Source organism: Strigops habroptila, chromosome W (genome assembly GCF_004027225.2).
Source record: "Strigops habroptila isolate Jane chromosome W, bStrHab1.2.pri, whole genome shotgun sequence".
Taxonomy (NCBI): Eukaryota; Metazoa; Chordata; class Aves; order Psittaciformes; family Psittacidae; genus Strigops; species Strigops habroptila.
The window spans coordinates 16085436-16102685 of NC_044301.2; the positions used below are offsets into that span (position 1 = coordinate 16085436).

A 17250-nucleotide genomic window follows, 5' to 3' on the forward strand; every position below is an offset into this window, starting at 1 on the left:
CTGCTTCCATTGCTGCAACCAATGGAAGCAGAGGTGTTATCAGCATTGTTCCCAGGCTAAAAGTCAAAACCACAGCACTGCACCAGCTACTAAGAAGGAGAAAAAATGAATGCTGTAGCTGAACCCAGGACAACTGAATGCATCTTATTTGGATCAAGAGAAAGTTTTTTGCCAGTCCAGAGCTTATTTAAACTTGCTTTTGGGAGCCCTCGCCAGGCTATCTGAAGAATTCCTTTTAAGAAGGAAGCAATCATGAAGAGCAGAGCGAATGCTCCTCTACTGAGTATAGACTCTTTTTGTCCCCAGTCAGGACAATTTTCTAACTCAAAGCACTTCAAAAGGAAACCTAACATACCTCACTGCCTGCCCATCTCACATTGTCACTCTAAAGGGTCAGAATACTCCCTTAAAGCACAACAGCAAGAGCTATCCAGCACCCTTCATACTATCCCAAGGTCCACCCCAAAATAATTTGCTTAAAGCCACGTCACACTCCACGCAGCATCCTGTGTGTGCTTAGTGCAGGAAGCATCAACCAGCAGGAGGTACATACGGCAAGTGTAAACATCTCTGTACTCCATGTGCTCATAGTCGAGAAGAATTTTCATAAAATGCCCCGACTTCACTCGTGGGTTTATACCTGAACAGACACAGCAGGGTAAGTACCAGCAAACTCTGCTCCACTGTAACAGTATGAACAGCCTGGACCAACCACGCAGTAAAGTCAAACTCTCTTTTGACTTTACTTCCAGTTGTGGGGCACCATTTGTTTCCATCAGCCCCAGTCTTGGGTATATCTGGTTGGCAGGATTACTCACACAGAGCTTGGCATGCTCTTGGCATGCCTCTAGTGTGAGGCATCCCTGCCCACGGCAGGGGGGGTTGGAACTAGATGATCTTAAGGTTCTTTCCAACCCAAACCATTCTATGATTCTATGCTCAAGATTCCCACAGACAATATGTATAAATGACATCTGGTGAATTCAAAGTGGAATCAGGGTCCTCTTCAAACTCTATAATGTGACTATAACGAGCACTGCTGCCTCAAAAAGGCCACTTAGGCCAAGTAAGTACACGGACAGTAGCCCCAGCCTTGGATTAGTTATGCTTTCTGGAACTTAAACTCAGTTCCCCATTTCCCACACTACTTCTTACAGAAGCATATTCAGTGGACAGAAAAGTGCATGTGAGTCCTGCCAGTAGCCCCAAATTAACTCTTCTGCAATTAAAGTAGTTTATGGGACAGTAGAGAAAATGAGGTCACACTACCAGGAAACTGTTCCACTAAGAGCCTGCAACAGGGCAAACTGTTGAATCTGGGCAGGAGAGCTGAGATGGTGCATCCCTGAAAGCCAGGAATAGTGGCCAAACATTCTGACTTTAGATTTACCATTGCTAGTTAGGATTGTTGAATGGATATGGACACAGTCCTTAGTCTGTCACAGAGGTGGTTCTCACACATCAAGTGCAACTCTGCCAACAAATGCAGAAACTACTTTGATACAAAGGAAGACTGGAAACACATGTAAGACAAATCCTGTCTGATTTTCCTGTGGATGCTCAGCAAATCTATTAAGGATGAGATTAAAACCCTTCTACCTGTTCTTCTTTCCAACATTAAGATAGATGCCCGAGGTCATCACTGCTTCAAGGTTTAGCAAATATAGTGCATGTAGAAGCTGAGCCGGATTTTGGGTCTGCAAAGCCTATGGAGACCTCTCATGACTAACCTCTCTGCTTTTGTTTCATAAAGCAGGACTTTCTTCAAACAGCCAGAAGCCATAGTTCAAGCGCTGCAGGTTATATCTTGTTTTTTATCCTAAGGACCACAGGTAAGTCAGTCCTTTACAAAATCTGTGGCGGGGAATCAAGACAACACAGCCTGGCAGTGCTGGTATGGGAGCAATCAGGGGCTTTGCAAGGCTCTCTGAGCAACCAGCCTAGCTTCTGACTGCAAAGGGCAAAGTTTGGTGACGGGGGAGACAGCCTCACCATGGATCTAGGCCTCCACTCAGCCCTTAGCCTACCTTGGTTTCTCTCATCCAATGATGCCCCCACCCCTCCTAACTGTAAGACAGATGTGCATCTGCCTTGCAGAAGGCACAGTGAGTCTGAAGAGTTGGGGTCTGTGAGAGACTGATCTGAAATCAGACTCCACTGTCCATTGTCTCAAAGATTGGTATGAGAAGCTGAGATGGAATTCCACCAATCCATTGTCTCAGAGATGGGTGGGACCAGTTGAGAAAAGACTCCAATATCCATTGCCTGGGAGAAGGGTGTGAGGAGCTGAACTGGGACTCCACTGTCCATTGCCTGAGGGATGAGTGGGAAAGAGCTAAGACTCTTCTGTCCATTACCTCCAGGACTGGTGCGAGGAATTGCTGCCCATTATTCCAAGAATTGCTGCAGTTGAAGAGCTGGCTGCAAGACCAGGGAACCTGGTCCACCAGGAATGTGTAATACGTGACATTAAGAACATAGACACTCTCCCAACTCATAATAAAATGGGGAAAAGGTAATCACGGAAAGGAGCCATTGCCATGAGGATGACTCCAGAAGGACACCTCCGTGAGGCCACTCTCCACCGATGACTACTACAGACCCTGAGGGACACTCTCCATGAGACATCTCCATGAGTGCAACTCCATCAGGACACCTCCAAGGGTACCTTCAAAGGGACGACTCCAGAAGGACACCTCCACGAGGACACCCACCTCCGACGACTACTACGGACTCCTGGGGGACACTCTGCTCCGATACCAACTACAAACCCTGAAGAACTCCCACCACCAATGACAACGGATCCCCAGGACACCACTGGATCCATGGTGGTGACTATCTCTCTCTGCACCCCAAATTCTTGCTTCATTTCTATCCTTTTTTCCAATCTGTCCTATCACTATCCCCTTTATACCAATAATTTCCCTTTTTTATAATAACTGTCTTTTTGTAATAAACTTACTAATCGATTACAGTACTTGACCTCGTTTGCATCTTAATTTCACTCTTGGGATCACAAACTGAAAGAGGGTCCGGCACTGGGGTTTTCTCCAATCTGACCCTGACAGGGTCCCACTCCCACAGACATTCCTAAAACACACTGATACCTTACAGAGGCCCAGCCCTGCCGAGCTCTCCTTCTTCAGGAGCAGCCCAGAGGAACGCTCATCCCTTTACCTACAGTGTTTTCCAACTTGACAGCATCTAACAGCATACTTTCACTGAGATCAAGACTTAGCTACATCAGAGCTATGAAAAAATACCAGTTAATTCCTTAGTAAGATCTGAAAATGGCAAAACAGGAAAGGATGAAAAAACTCCAATACACTTTATAATAAAGTTAAATTACACTCTCTTTTCCCACCAAGGGATTGAGGGGCATAGACATCCCACTTCTTGGCATCTGTTTAGGATTTAATGAAACTCTAGATATGTCAACTTCACAGATGAAACCCCTGCCATTAGCAAGTAAGTCCAAATAACTTATGCTGTCAATGCTTAAGAAATATTCAATACATATATGCTTTCAAAATTGGTACTAAGTGTAGGTAGTTAAGGTCTGGCGGCCGGAAGATATCGCGATGTACGGAAAGAGAGAGCCCCTCCCCGGATACTCTCACAAGCCCCATAGCATGGAGAGGGGAATTGTGGGGCAAGGCTCGGCGATACCATAAAAGGTAAAAATTGTTAACCTGCCTTCTGATTGGGTCAGCACAGGTACTTCCGTGTGGCCGAAAGGTATATAATGCCTGCTGTTGTTTAATAAAACGCTATTTGATCATCCTCCATATTGGTGTCTGTGATCTCTAGCCCTAAGCCAGGGGTTGGCTTAGTTCTGCAAGTCTTGGCTGCAGCAACGCAGCAACAAGTGGTGATCCCGACGTGATTCGTTCGGAGGGCAGAGGTGTAGCTCGCGAGCATGGATGTAACGATTAAGGTACTGAAAACTTTGGCAAAGGACTTTAAGATTTGTATCAAATCTGGCAGCATTAAGGCGTGCCTGGAATCTTTGATTCACAGTGGGGTGCTTGGTCACCCTGCTCAGATATTTAATTCAAAAAATTGGCCACAACTTAAGCAGACACTGATTGAGCAGGCACTGGCGGGAAAGCCAGAAGCCCTCGTTACTCTGGGAAAGTTGTTGGCCTTATTGCAATTGGCTCGGGAAGATCGGGAGGCATGGGGGGCGGCGCAGTTATACTTATGGGGAGCCGCGCTTGAAACTGCGCCTCACACTACGACAGCGGCAGTGCAGACTGGCGGGCCTGGTGGGGAGGACAGGGTGGAGGACAAGTCTATGGAGGAACAGCCTGAGACGCAGGCATTTCCTGTTACTGAGCCTGAAGAGGAGCCCCCTGCGACCGGTGCGCAGGGAGGGGCCGCGCGGACGGAGCCCCCCGCGCCACCAGCGTATCCGTGGGGGGAGTTAGAGGATGTCGTGGCCCATCTTAACGAGGAGTGTCTTAAAGGGGACGCTGCAGATAGGGGCGGCGAGTCTGTAGCCCGTCTTAACGAGGAGTGTCTTAAAGGGGACGCTGCAGATAGGGGCGGCGAGTTTGTAGCCCGTCTTAACAAGGAGTGTCTTAAAGGGGACGCTGCAGTCAGGGGCGGCAAGTCTGTAGCCCGTCTTAACAAGGAGTGTCTTGAAGGAGGCGCCGCAGTTAGGGGCGGCGAGTCTGGGCCGAATGGACCAAAAAATCAGAATCTGGACCCCCTAGATGCGCTCCCAGGCATGGTACTGAGGTATCTAGACGACGATGAGTTGTTAGACCTGGGATTGAGACGTGTGGGTGACGGTGACGTAGGACCCTTTGGGGCGCGGAAGAAGGAACGCAGTACCCCAAAGGAACAAACGGCGTGGCGGGAATGGCGGGGAGGTGGGCGTGAAATGCGTTCTGACTCTGAGTCAGAAAATGAGGAAGCTACGATGAGTGGCGTTGGACCTCCTCAGGGCTCGGGTGCCGGGGAAAAGAAGCATAAAACACCGGGGGAGCTTATAGAGGAACTTGCCAGAGCAATGCGTATGCTGCAGGCACAAAGAAACAGAGACGCGCCTTGCAGCAGCTGGGCGAAACCCCGCCCCCTGTGGCGCAGCCAAATTGGAACTTGATTGCGAAGGACTGTGTGCTAAGTGGCGTAACCCTAGAAGCCCTACCCGCGGCCACGCCTCCACAGGCGTTCCCTGTTCAGGTTGGGCCACAAGGAGGAGCTATGTGGACGCCCCTAGACGCTAAGTTGGTTCAGGCCCTTCACAAGGCAATAAAAGAGGAAGGTTTGTCGAGTGAAACCACACCTATGCTGCTCGACTCCGCCCACGTCCAGCCACTAGCCCCTGCCGACGCTAGGCAGCTGGCAAGGGAGGTGCTAACTGGCCCGCTATTCCTTCTCTGGAAGGAGGCGTGGTATCTCGACCTGCAAGCCAACAAACTAATATTTTAAGTCGAGCCCTGTTAGCTTTAAATCACTATGTTAGAGGACACGAACAGTGCTCGCCAATGGAAAAACAGTATCTAAAACAACAAGTAGCTACCTTTCCCCAGGTGCGTGTTAAATTTCCAGGGGAACTACAGTGGGAATCCGGGTGGAGGCTGCGTACAATTGGAAGAGGGTATGCAGCGGTAGAAAAGGAGGGATTGCTGAGATGGGTGCCTAGCAGGTGTATTAGGGCAGAATTAAAGGAGACAGATAACTGATACCCATGCAAGTTGTATCAGAATAAAACTAATGAAAACTGTGAGTTCTTGTCCGCAGGACTGGATTGTCGGACGCCCTCGCAACCCGTACGTCCCAGTGACGAATGAAGATGACAAGTAAGAGGATCAGACCTGATGTTTCTACAGCAAGGGGGAGTGTGCACTGCACTAGGGGAAGTGTGTTGTGTATATGCAGACCACACCGGAATAGTAAGAGACACTATGGCCAAATTGCGGGAAGGTTTGGAAAAACGAAAGAGGGAACGAGAGGCACAGCAAGGTTGGTTTACGTCATGGTTTAACCATTCACCATGGCTGACCACCCTGTTATCTACCCTAATGGGACCAATCACAATGATTGTGATAGCAGTGATTTTTGGACCCTGTCAAGCTCGTTTCATTTGTTAAAAGCCGACTAGAGAGTGTTAGCATTATGTTAATGGCACATCAACGATTGCTCTAAGACTGTTTCCGTTTAAAAATTCCCTTTAGCTATCCCTAGTTATACACCACTACTCTCAGTTGTCCCCCAGTTATCTTGTTTAGCGTGCCTTATATTCTCTATCTAAACTTATGATGTATATTTCTAGATTGTTGTAAAAAATAACATAGAAACGGCACACATTTGCTAGGTTTGCACCCAAGTTTTATGATATGTATTTTTAGGATTGTTTTATCTTAATCACCTTATTTGTGCATAGGGAGGGGGGAAATGTAGGTAGTTAAGGTCTGGCGGCCGGAAGATATCGCGATGTGCAGAAAGAGAGAGCCCCTCCCCGGATACTCTCACAAGCCCCATAGCATGGAGAGGGGAATTGTGGGGCAAGGCTCGGCGATACCATAAAAGGTAAAAATTGTTAACCTGCCTTCTGATTGGGTCAGCACAGGTACTTCCGTGTGGCCGAAAGGCATATAATGCCTGCTGTTGTTTAATAAAACGCTATTTGGTCATCCTCCATATTGGTGTCTGTGATCTTCTAGCTCTAAGCCAGGGGTTGGCTTAGTTCTGCAAGTCTTGGCTGAAGCAACGCAGCAACACTAAGCAAGGACATAGGGATCTATATCAGCTTTATCACTTATGCTTGGCATAAACATCTCGACAGGACACTCCTGTGATCTCCAATTTCTGCAGGTTTTCACAGATGCCATATTCTGCAATGACACAGATAATGTCAGCTCTGGCACAAAAGGTGTTTGCTACCCAGGATCTTGAGATCTCCTGTTTGAGCAAAAATGAGATCTTATTAGGTGAATTCTTGCAAGTTGCTGCATTAGTCCAAGAATCTTATTTCTGCTTTGAAGAGAAACCAGAAAATTAGATGTAATTTCACTGAAGTTTGGGAATCTAACACATTTTACAAGCAATGCCTGCAACAAACACACCAAAGTTACAGATGCTTATACCTAGACCAGAAAGTGTGTGAAATGTGGAAGACTTACTCATTCCAGCTGAAACTGGAATCAAACACAAATCATGACTGTGTGTAGTAATTATCTACTCCCACTGAGGTACCCAACAGGGAAAGCTGCTTATTAGGAACTTAAAGAAAAGGTCACAGACTTTAAAAAGAATGAAATGGAGACATAAAACAGGCATCAGCACATACAAATATGGTTACACCTGAAGGCAGATCAGATTGAGATGGGTCTACTGTACACTCAAATGCCTTTGATTGCTTACAGAACACCCTGAAAACAAAGCAGGCAGCCTTGAAGCAGAAAATGAGATTCTCATTTTCAGGAAGTACACACTGAACTTCTAAGAAACTTTAAAAAAAAATAAAAAAGTACTAACATCTCAATACGAGGAATTCTTAGAAGACCAGAGAGAGGAAACGAGAGGAAGGAGATCCCAAAAAATCATCAGCAACAAAAACCACCCTGCTGCAGTGACCCCTATCGATCTCAGTACAGAAAACTACCCTCCTTGACATCAAAGACATCTATACCACAGATCAATCACCAGCCTTCTTTAGCAGTACCAAACATCTGCCAGATATTTGATGAAAGTGTATCTGTGAAGACCCTTATCAAATCATTAAGTATTAAACTTATCCTCAGTAGAGCTTCCTTGAATTAACAATTTACTGTGGCTGCCAAATACCACTACTGAATGCTGGTAACCTACTGCAAACCAAGAATTCATTTTTCATATACAAGAAAACCAGAAGTTTCCCTGAATGAATTCAACCTCTTGTCTATAAATACACTTGTGGTCCACATACACAATGATAAAGCACATGCAAAGCTTACTGTCAGCCTGCCTACAGGGAATACACATTCTGCACAACATCGCTTTGGGTAAGCAGCAAGTTCAATAGAGTGGGCAGAAGGTACAACAAACACATTGCCCTTCATTAAAAGATGCAAAGGTCAGTGGCAAAGTTCCTGCTGACTTCCATAGCAAAAGCCAGAGGAAGCTCTAAGCATTATCAAACACAAGGTGGGATGAGGAAGCACAATTAGCCAGGGAGCAGACAGATGAGCTTGCAGGAAAGGACTTCCAGCACAAGCTATTTAGTACTGGGCTGCAGCCAGCTGACCTGAGACAGCTCATTCTGCTGATGGGTGAAACCAGAGCTCTGCTGGAGGCTGGAAATTCAGACCCACCCTGCAGGTCACCCACCCCCCATCCAGCCCTCCTGCCAGAACTATCAAGGCTTTCAACCACTGGCCTGCATTATGTGTACAAGTAGGTATGTGTTTGCTATTTACATCAAAGGGATGGAGGGAACAGCATGTTTCCTCAGCTGATCAGAAAGTCAGAGATCTTTGACAGAAACAGGATGGTCATAGCCTGCTGTTTGCAAACAGCCAACTCCTTCCATGTAAACAAATACTCACCTGGCCACAGAATCAGTAAGATGCATGGTTTGTGCAGCAGGCATTGCAGCTAGATTAAATTCAGTATCACTGAATTTATTTGTACTGCATCAGAAAGGGAGGAGACATGCAGAGGATCCTGCCCAAGTGGCATTTCTCCATGTTGCTCTCTAACAGCAGTACTAGTACAGTCATATTCTCTCTTCCTCCAGAAGGTGCTGATTTTTCATAAAGTGTCTTCCCTACATGATCTATAAATCACTTTGAGTGCAGTGGCACAGTAGATCCACTACCAGCAGGTATCTTGAAACAACAGGGTGGGGTGGGAAGTGATTGATATTAAAGCTCTATCCCATTTTCATGCAAGTGCCCTTGATAATTTGCAGTGAAATTTTAATTTTATGAAAGCCAAACGACTACTAAAGGTGCATTTCCTAACTGTTGGAGTTCGTATCTTTCCTGAAAAGATTCAAAGTTCTCCCAAGTAATAGCAAGCTCCTTAATAAATAAAAAAGACAAAAATTTAGAATTTAGATATTGCTACATGCTATTTGATGTTAGATTCCAAGGCTTGTAAGAAAGTATTATCAAGAATAAATAACCTCATTTTTGTGTGCTTTAACACATCTCATTTTCTGACAACTAGTCCTTACCCTGTTTTGTACAGCAAACAATTACAAAGAGTCAAAATCCCATGATGGCTTAGCTCTGGGTAAGTAAGTGCATCACTTCAGCCCCTCTGATCCATGAGCTGTTAACACCATGATGGCCTCTTGATGGGAAAAAACCCCAGTCCTTTGGCTCACAGTGCCTACAAAGCCTCCAAATATCATAAGCCAGAAAGCTGTCCCTCTCTTTAATCCAGACATAAAATTAACAGCAAGTAGAGCTTCAAGATAAATATAGAAAAATAAAACTGATGTTTTCTTTACAGAGAATAGAAAGCCTTTTCCAAGAAAGGCTTTGAAGGGCTCGAGCTTCCTAGGAAATTCCACTTTGGTGCAATTAAGTTTATTTTCAGGAAGCATATCTCAGTGCAACAGCTCACTGAGTATTTTAAAGAGTTAATAGTCACAGAAATCCACATGTGAAATTTAGACCATTAAAAAATGGCTACTTAATCCTGCTTCAAAAGCAATGCTGGAATTTGGGTTTAAATTTCTTCCTTAACCAGCTGGAAAGCCTGTTTTATTAGGTTTGTAAGAAATGCTTGAAAGATTTACCAGAGTGACACAGTGCTGTTTCCAGAGTCACATGCACTGGAATTTAAAGGACTTGGGAAGGCAAGTCTCCATTTATTAGGAACTGCACTAATACTTTTGCAACTGTAATTTATTCCCTGGCCTGCCTCTCACCATATGCTCTTTTAAGCCTTACGTTCCCATCTCCTCTCTACAAGAAGCCATGTCACACATCTCCCTCTTTGTGGCCTGCACTGAAATTTGAAAACCAACCAACCAACCAACCAAGGCTTTTCCAACCCAGCTAGGTAAGAACCCCTGTACTCATATCAAAGAACCAATTACTGCTTTTTCTTTCTGTCTTTCTCAGCATGGCAACACCAGTCAGCAGCTGCAAGATGAAATGAGGATGTCTGGTAGAGCTTGACGCCCTTACCACTGCTATGTTTCCACTGTGCCCTGCCTAATCAAACCCTCCAATTATTCCTGGATAAACATGTGTTTACAAGGCTGTACACAGAACAGAAAGCATAGAAACTTACTGGATTATTTCAGAGAACACAAAAATGGAAGATTCTCAGGCTAACACCCCTGAAATACCAGGTGGACAAGTTTGGAACCAAATTCTTTCCACAGGCTGAACTATCAGATTGAAATACACCAAATAGTTTCCCAAACACTTCTCCCAGGGGAAGGCTTGTAGTTACCACCAAGATATTTTGCAGCCACAGATAAGGAGCTGAGCAAAAGGAGATTTGATCTTCAACAAATGAAAACATTTGTAGAAACCCTAAAGCAAAAAGATGGGTAGCTCCAGATCTACAGCTTACAGACTGATCTAAGGAAGATGCTCTGAAGGATGGCAATGGCTAGTGAGCACCTGCCATCAGCAGTGAGAAACAGCAAACCATTGCCAAGTTGTAGTCTAAAAGCCAAACAATGTGGTCAGAGATGAAGAAAAGCCCATGATGGTTCAGAGAAACACACTATATAGTGGTTTAACCTCACATAAAAGAAGATTAGAGCCCTGTGACTTATTAAAACCACCTTTGTTTACTAGGGTGCAGCACTACAGGAAATTGTTTCTGTTGTGGGAGCAGTTGTACATCAAACTCCTGTGTGGATTCTCTGGAGTCTTGCAAGAGCTAAGCTCCATGCAACAGTTCCCTCACTGATTGTATAAACCAGATTTCCCACTCTTCTCCACAGGCACCTTTTTCTTTAAAACCTGCTGGAGGTTAGCATCTTTAACACCTCGGCTGACATTTTTCAGCAGGTCCAAGAGCTGTTGGAGGTTGCTTTCACAAACAAAAGCCTTTTCATTTAAGTTCTAGATCTGATTATTCTGAATTACTGACCTGTTTTCCAGGTGTTCTGCTGCACTTGTGCTGTTTTATTTTAAGATGAAAGCAGTTAACATTTAAAATAGACTATCAGGTGTCAATCAAGGTAGGTCAGGCCACCAGCCAGGGTGAAACAAGCTTTAATTCTGCTCCCACTGCAGAGATCAGCAATCTCCTATTTATAGAAAACATGAAAGTGACTGCAATCCTCTTCTTGCCAAAGAAGCAATAGAGACATTGTTTACCCCAAACAGTTGCAATGATAAAAGAACAGCCCTAAAAGTCATGCCAGTGTTGCACAACTACTTCTGGTTAATCCCAGCACTCTCCTGGTTCAAAATCACCAGCAAAAGCTACTCTGCTTTCAGGAGGACAAGCCTTCTGAATGCCTGCACTAACCACAAGATGTTCTCAAGACAAATCTACAGGTGAGTTGGCCCACAGCAGTGCAAGGTACCAACACTCAATGGCTGACTGGGGCAATGGCCAGGCTTCTCTCAGAGAACTGTTCCATTTAATTTTAGAACTGTCTTTCTTGTCTCTTTACTGTTGTGCATTTCTGAAAATGCAAATAATTTTGCATATGCAACTGACACAAAGTTGAAGTTTACTAGTTACTTCCTCAAAGAGCTCAGCTCTGGAACATCATCAGTAGGCTTCAGAGTGAATAAACCATCAATACAAGGAGTACACTAGGAGAGGTGCACATGCTCTCACTCTGTTTCTAGGACACGCAGCTTCATAGAATCAACTAGGTTGGAAAAGACCTTTAAGATCATCAAGTCCAACCATTACCCCAGGACTGCCAAGACCACCACTAAACCATGTCACTGAGGGCCTCATCTACATAGTTTTTGAACACTTCCAGGGACAGCGACTCCACCGCTGCCCTGGGCAGCCTGTTCCAATGCCTAATTACCCTCATTGTGAAGAAATTTTCCCAAATATCCAATCTAAACCTCCCCTGGTGCAGCTTGAGGCCATTACCTCTTGTCCTATTGCTTGTTACTTGGGAGAAGAGACCTACCCCCACCTCACTACAACCTCCTTTCAGGTAGTTGTAGAGAGCAGTAAGGTTGTCCGTTCCCCCCCAAGCCTTCTCTTCTCCAGACTAAACCCCCTCAGGTCCCTCAGCCGTTCCTCATCACACTTGTGCTCCAGGCCCTTCACCAGCTTTGTTGCCCTTTTCTGGACCCACTCCAGCACATCAATGTCTTCCTTGTAGTGAGGGGCCCAGAACTGAACACAGGATTCAAGGTGCAGCCTCACCAGTGCCCAGTACAGGGGGATGATCACTGCCCTGGCCCTGCTGGCTACACTATTTCTGATACAGGAACAACAAGACTTGAGTAGATACAAGCACATACTGTCCTCAGTTGGGAAGTGGCTTGTTTTTGGGAAAGATTACAAAAAGTAATTCCATTTCATGTTTGACTATCATACAGTCACCAACATAGGGCTATACAGAAACACAGTACAGGATGTTCCAAATTTTATATGTATATTTATATACTAATACCTGATGCCCATATATGTCCTCAAGTAGTTGCACTCATCACACAGTTGCACACACATTTGAACACACTCAGTAGCTCATCACGTGCAACATATCACTGAAACACACAGAAATTAACTGCAAAACAGCTCCATAAAATGATGACCAATTTCATTCGTGTGCAAATACTCATAGTGACAGCACTACCACAATGGTAATTACTTACACTGCTGTGTAGAGTACTATGGACAGTGCGAGAAGTCCAGCTTAGGAACCTTATAGCTAGGCCAAGGTCCTTGAGACAAAAGCAGTCTTAATAGTTTCCCTTCCTATCCAGTTTAGTTTTAGCCATACAAAGCCCACTGTTTCTTTGAATCTCAGCTTAGCTTTTGAACATTGCTTTATCTACTTGCAAGAAAATCCAAGGAGCAGTCATGAATTTAGTAAATAAATTTATTTCCCCATGAGGCCTAATTTAGTGGTTTCTTTAGAAGACAACCTAGCTTATATTTAGAAGTTGTATACATTTCTATATAAACATATTGCCAGGATCATAACCTATCAAAATAATTAACCAGTGAAGTTTTGCAAACCATTCATGAAACATACAGACATCCCTGAGGACTCTACATTGGTAGAAGAGTATAAGGAAATAATTAATACTATTTTATTAGCCTGTTTCCAAAAAAACAATGTTAAGTTATTGGGACAATGGGATCATCCCATGCTGAACTAAAAAATAAGAATGCTTTAGTATACATTTTCTAGGTATAGCCTTTATACTGTCCAAGGGTTCCTGGATAGTGCTAATAAGGCACAAATTCATTCCTTCAAGGCTTAATGCATTTGAATAGATCCCACTGTCGATAGCAGGCAGCTGCTCCGACATACCTAATTCTTCATCCTGATGCCCTCCCTGGTATTAAAACCAGAAAACAAAACAACAACAACAAAATATACATTACTTCATGTGCTGGCAGCTGATGCAGCTGGCAGGATCACACTATTTAGAGAGACAATGAGCACAGTAGGACAGCCACGGGATTAACAAACAGGGAACAGAGCCACAGTGATGTCAGAAAAAGCCCAAGGAGTAAAGAGTAAGAATTGCAGCCTAACAGAGCAGAGCCACAGCAACACAGAACTGAGGTACTACCGAAAAATCCACCCCCAAGTCTTTGCATTAATGCAGCACAGCATCCTTGCAACACACTCCCCAGGCAACGCACATGCAAGCTGGGAACCCCATGGAACCTGGCCCCATGCTCCCCGAGATGGGACAAGAATGGATGACCTTACCCAGGGCTGTCCTCCTCCATCTGTTCACTAGACCCCAGCGGGCTCCTTGCTCCTGCTTTACCCACTGTGCCTCCACAGCTCCAAACCCCCCAGCTCGGCCCCATTCTGCAGGGACTGATCACTCCCTGTCCTCACTGCCTGAAATACCCCATCCTCAGGATTCACCCAAGGACACCCTACATGGAGGCATCACCCACCAGGGCCTGGTCCCATCCCCATTTCTCCCCTCCAGCTGCCACCCCGGGAAACAACACCAGCTCGATGCCCTCTGCTAGAGCCACTCACACATCACCCCTTTTGCAACAAGGGCCAGCAAGAAGGGACCGTGCCCCAGAGGACCCGATACGTGCCCTCTTCTCCACCCTCCGCCCCTAGACCCCTGCCTGGGTCCCTCATGGCCCCACAACCCGCAGCCCCCAGCTCTTTCCTCCACCCCCAGACCTCAAACCATCCCCTCCCCTCTCTGCACCACTCCACACCCCACCACCTCCCCATACCCACCGGGTGACCCTGCACTGCCGGCCCCCTCCCTGCACCCCCTGGGGCCATCTTCTCAGGGCGGCCCCGGCCCCCCACCTCAGAGCAGGCGGTACCTTCGCGGCAGCGCCGCCGCCAGATCGTATCGGTGCGGAGGATGCGGCGGAAGGCGGTGCAGACGTGGGCCAAGCTGGGCAGGGAGCTGAAGATCTGCACCAGGAGCTCGGGGGGCAGCTCCAGGAGGGACAGCGAGACCCGCCCGGCCGGGCCGACCTCGACAGAGTGCAGCACAGACCACCCGCCCTCGACGCGCTCGGCCGCCTCCTCATCCTCCGCGGCGGCGGCGGCACCACCTCCCGCCTCATCGGAGTCGGTACCCGGCTCGCTATCCCCAGCATCACCGCGTCGCTGCTCCCACGTCACCCCCAACCAGCGACACCCACGAACCACACCCACACGACACAGCCAGGCACACACCGCCATAACAGCCACCACGCTACCCGATGGGGCGGGGCACTGTGCCGCGCAGCACCACTGAGCCCGCCCCCCACCCGGCACCGCCAATCAGCACCGCCCATCAGGGCCGCCCATCAGGGCCAATCAGGGCCTCGCCACGCCCCCGTTGACAACGGTTGTGACCGCAACCGGTACAACCGTCAGCGGGGGCCGCGATCGCCCCCTAGCGTGCGGGTGGATGGAGCGCCTGCGGTGTAGCCGGTGCCCGGTAACGGCTGCCAGGCCTGCGGGGTCGGCCCCACCCCCGCTGCATTTCGTTAAAAATACCCACAACAAAATCGTATTTTTTTCCCCTGGGAAGCGTCTGCCTGCCCCAGGGGGAGAAAAAAAGGAAAACGGCAATTGCCCCGTGTGAGAGTCAAACTCATGACCTTCAAATTAAGAGGCTGACGCACTACCTACTGTGCTAACGAGGCTCCTAAGCACGTGTTGACCCACGCGGCGCCCTTCTGCCTCTCCCCGCCTCTCCAGCCCCCCACCCAGTGCTCACTCCCTGTTCCTGCTGTCCCTTGGGATGCTGACTGGGAAACCTCGCTTCTTTCCAAACGGCTCCTTCTCTGCAGGAAAAACCCGATTTGGTTGTTTGGTTTTTCTCCACATTCATTCTTTTCCCATGCTTTTCTGCAAGACCTGACATTTTTTGCAAATGGCTTCTCTTTCCCATGCTGTTCTGCAAGAAAGACCTTGGGTTTGGGTGTTTTTTGGTAAATGGCTCCTCTTTCCCATGTTCTGCAAAACAGCTGCATTCCTGAAAGAGTCCTTCGGGGCTCCTGAACATCCTTATCCAGCTCTGCTGGCCAGAAACAGTGTGAGGGCTGCACTGATGACAGGTTCACAAGAAAATAAAGATGTTTCCACATAATTACAAAAATTAAAGCCAATCTTGTTTGTGTCTCTACTCTGCAGAGTCACTGCTTGACAGGGATTTCTGCAGTGAAATGAACTCCATGCATTCGGTGAAGTGCTCTGCAGAAGAGGGTACCCTGAGATGCCACAGAAGTGCTGCCTTGAATCCTACTCAACAGGCCTTACCATCATTGAGGCTCTCAAGGCAACAGTCACCATGACAGTCAAGCAACACATACCTATTCTCGTGGTTTAAGTCCAGCTGGTAACTCAGAACCACGCAACCATTTGCTCACTCCCCCCCCCCACTTGTTCCCACCCCAGCTCCAGGAGGGATGGAGAAGAGAATCAAAAGAATCTAACTACCACCGGGTGAGATAAGAGCAGTCCAGTAACTAAGGTATAATACAAAACCACTACTGCTACCACCAATAATAATAATGATAAGGGGAAATAACAAGGGGAGAGGATACAATTGCTCACCACCTGCTGACCAATACCCAGCCCGACCCGAGCAGTGATCTGGGCCTTCTGGGTAACTCCTCACGGTTTATATACTGGGCATGACGTGCTGTGGTATGTGTCCTGGGTTCAGCTATAGTAGTCATTTTTCTCCTTCTTAGTAGCTGGTGCAGTGCTGTGTTTTTTAACTTTCAGCCTGGGAACAACGCTGATAACACCGATGGTTTTAGTTGTTGCTAAGTAATGTTTATTCCAACCAAGGACTTTCTCAGTCTCATGCTTTGCCAGGGAGGAGGGGAAGCCGGGAGGAAACAGAGGCAGGACACCTGACCCAAACTAGCCAAAGGGGTATTCCACACCACAGCATGTCATGCTCAGTATATAAACCGGGAGAAGTTACCCGGAAGGCCTAGATCACTGCTCGGGTCGGGCTCGGTATCGGTCGGCAGGTGGTGAGCAATTGTATCCTCTCCCCTTGTTATTTCACTAATCATTATTATCATTGGTGGTAGCAGTAGTGGTTTTGTATTATACCTTAGTTGCAGGACTGCTCTTATCTCAACCCGTGGGAGTTACATTCTTCCGATTCTCCTCCCCATCCCTCCGGGAGCGGGGGGAGGAAGGGGGGGAGTGAGCGAGCGGCTGTGTGGTTCTGAGTTACCGGCTGGGCTTAAACCACAACAGTATGGAATACCCCTTTGGCCGGTTTGGGTCAGGTGTCCTGTCTCTGCTTCCTCCTGGCTTCCCCTCCTCCCTGGCAGAGCATGAGACTGAGAAGGTCCTTGATCGGAATAAACATTAATTAGCGATAACTAAAAACATCAGTGTTATCAGCATTGTTCCCAGGCTGAAAGTTAAAAAACACAGCACTGCACCAGCTACCTAGAAGGAGAAAAATAACTGCTACAGCTGAACCCAGGACAGTACTCACCCCTTATTCCATACCATTCATGTCATGCTGAGATAGCATATTTTAAAATATAGCATCACTTTTGTCTCATATATATACACACATGTATATATACACCCACAGGCACACAAAGAGAGAGATATCATACCTTAGTCCATGGACCAAACCCTCTAAAGTTGCTGAATTCATCCAGTCCATGATGTCA

The 17250-nt window shown here is 46.9% G+C and overlaps 1 protein-coding gene and 1 non-coding gene across 2 annotated transcripts in view; both read right to left on the reverse strand.

Moving 5' to 3' along the window:
• The window catches only part of LOC115619252 (F-box only protein 31-like), a 34071-nt gene extending 19277 nt beyond the window's left edge, over positions 1–14794 (reverse strand). The window contains 3 exon segments of the mRNA XM_030511301.1: positions 554–640; positions 6774–6845; positions 14428–14794. Coding sequence (XP_030367161.1) covers positions 554–640; positions 6774–6845; positions 14428–14794 — 526 coding nt within the window.
• A 376-nt stretch (positions 14795–15170) lies between these two features.
• Positions 15171–15243, reverse strand: TRNAK-CUU. Its single transcript has one exon. It is a non-coding gene; the product is annotated as a tRNA-Lys (tRNA).
• Positions 15244–17250: the final 2007 nt, after the last annotated feature.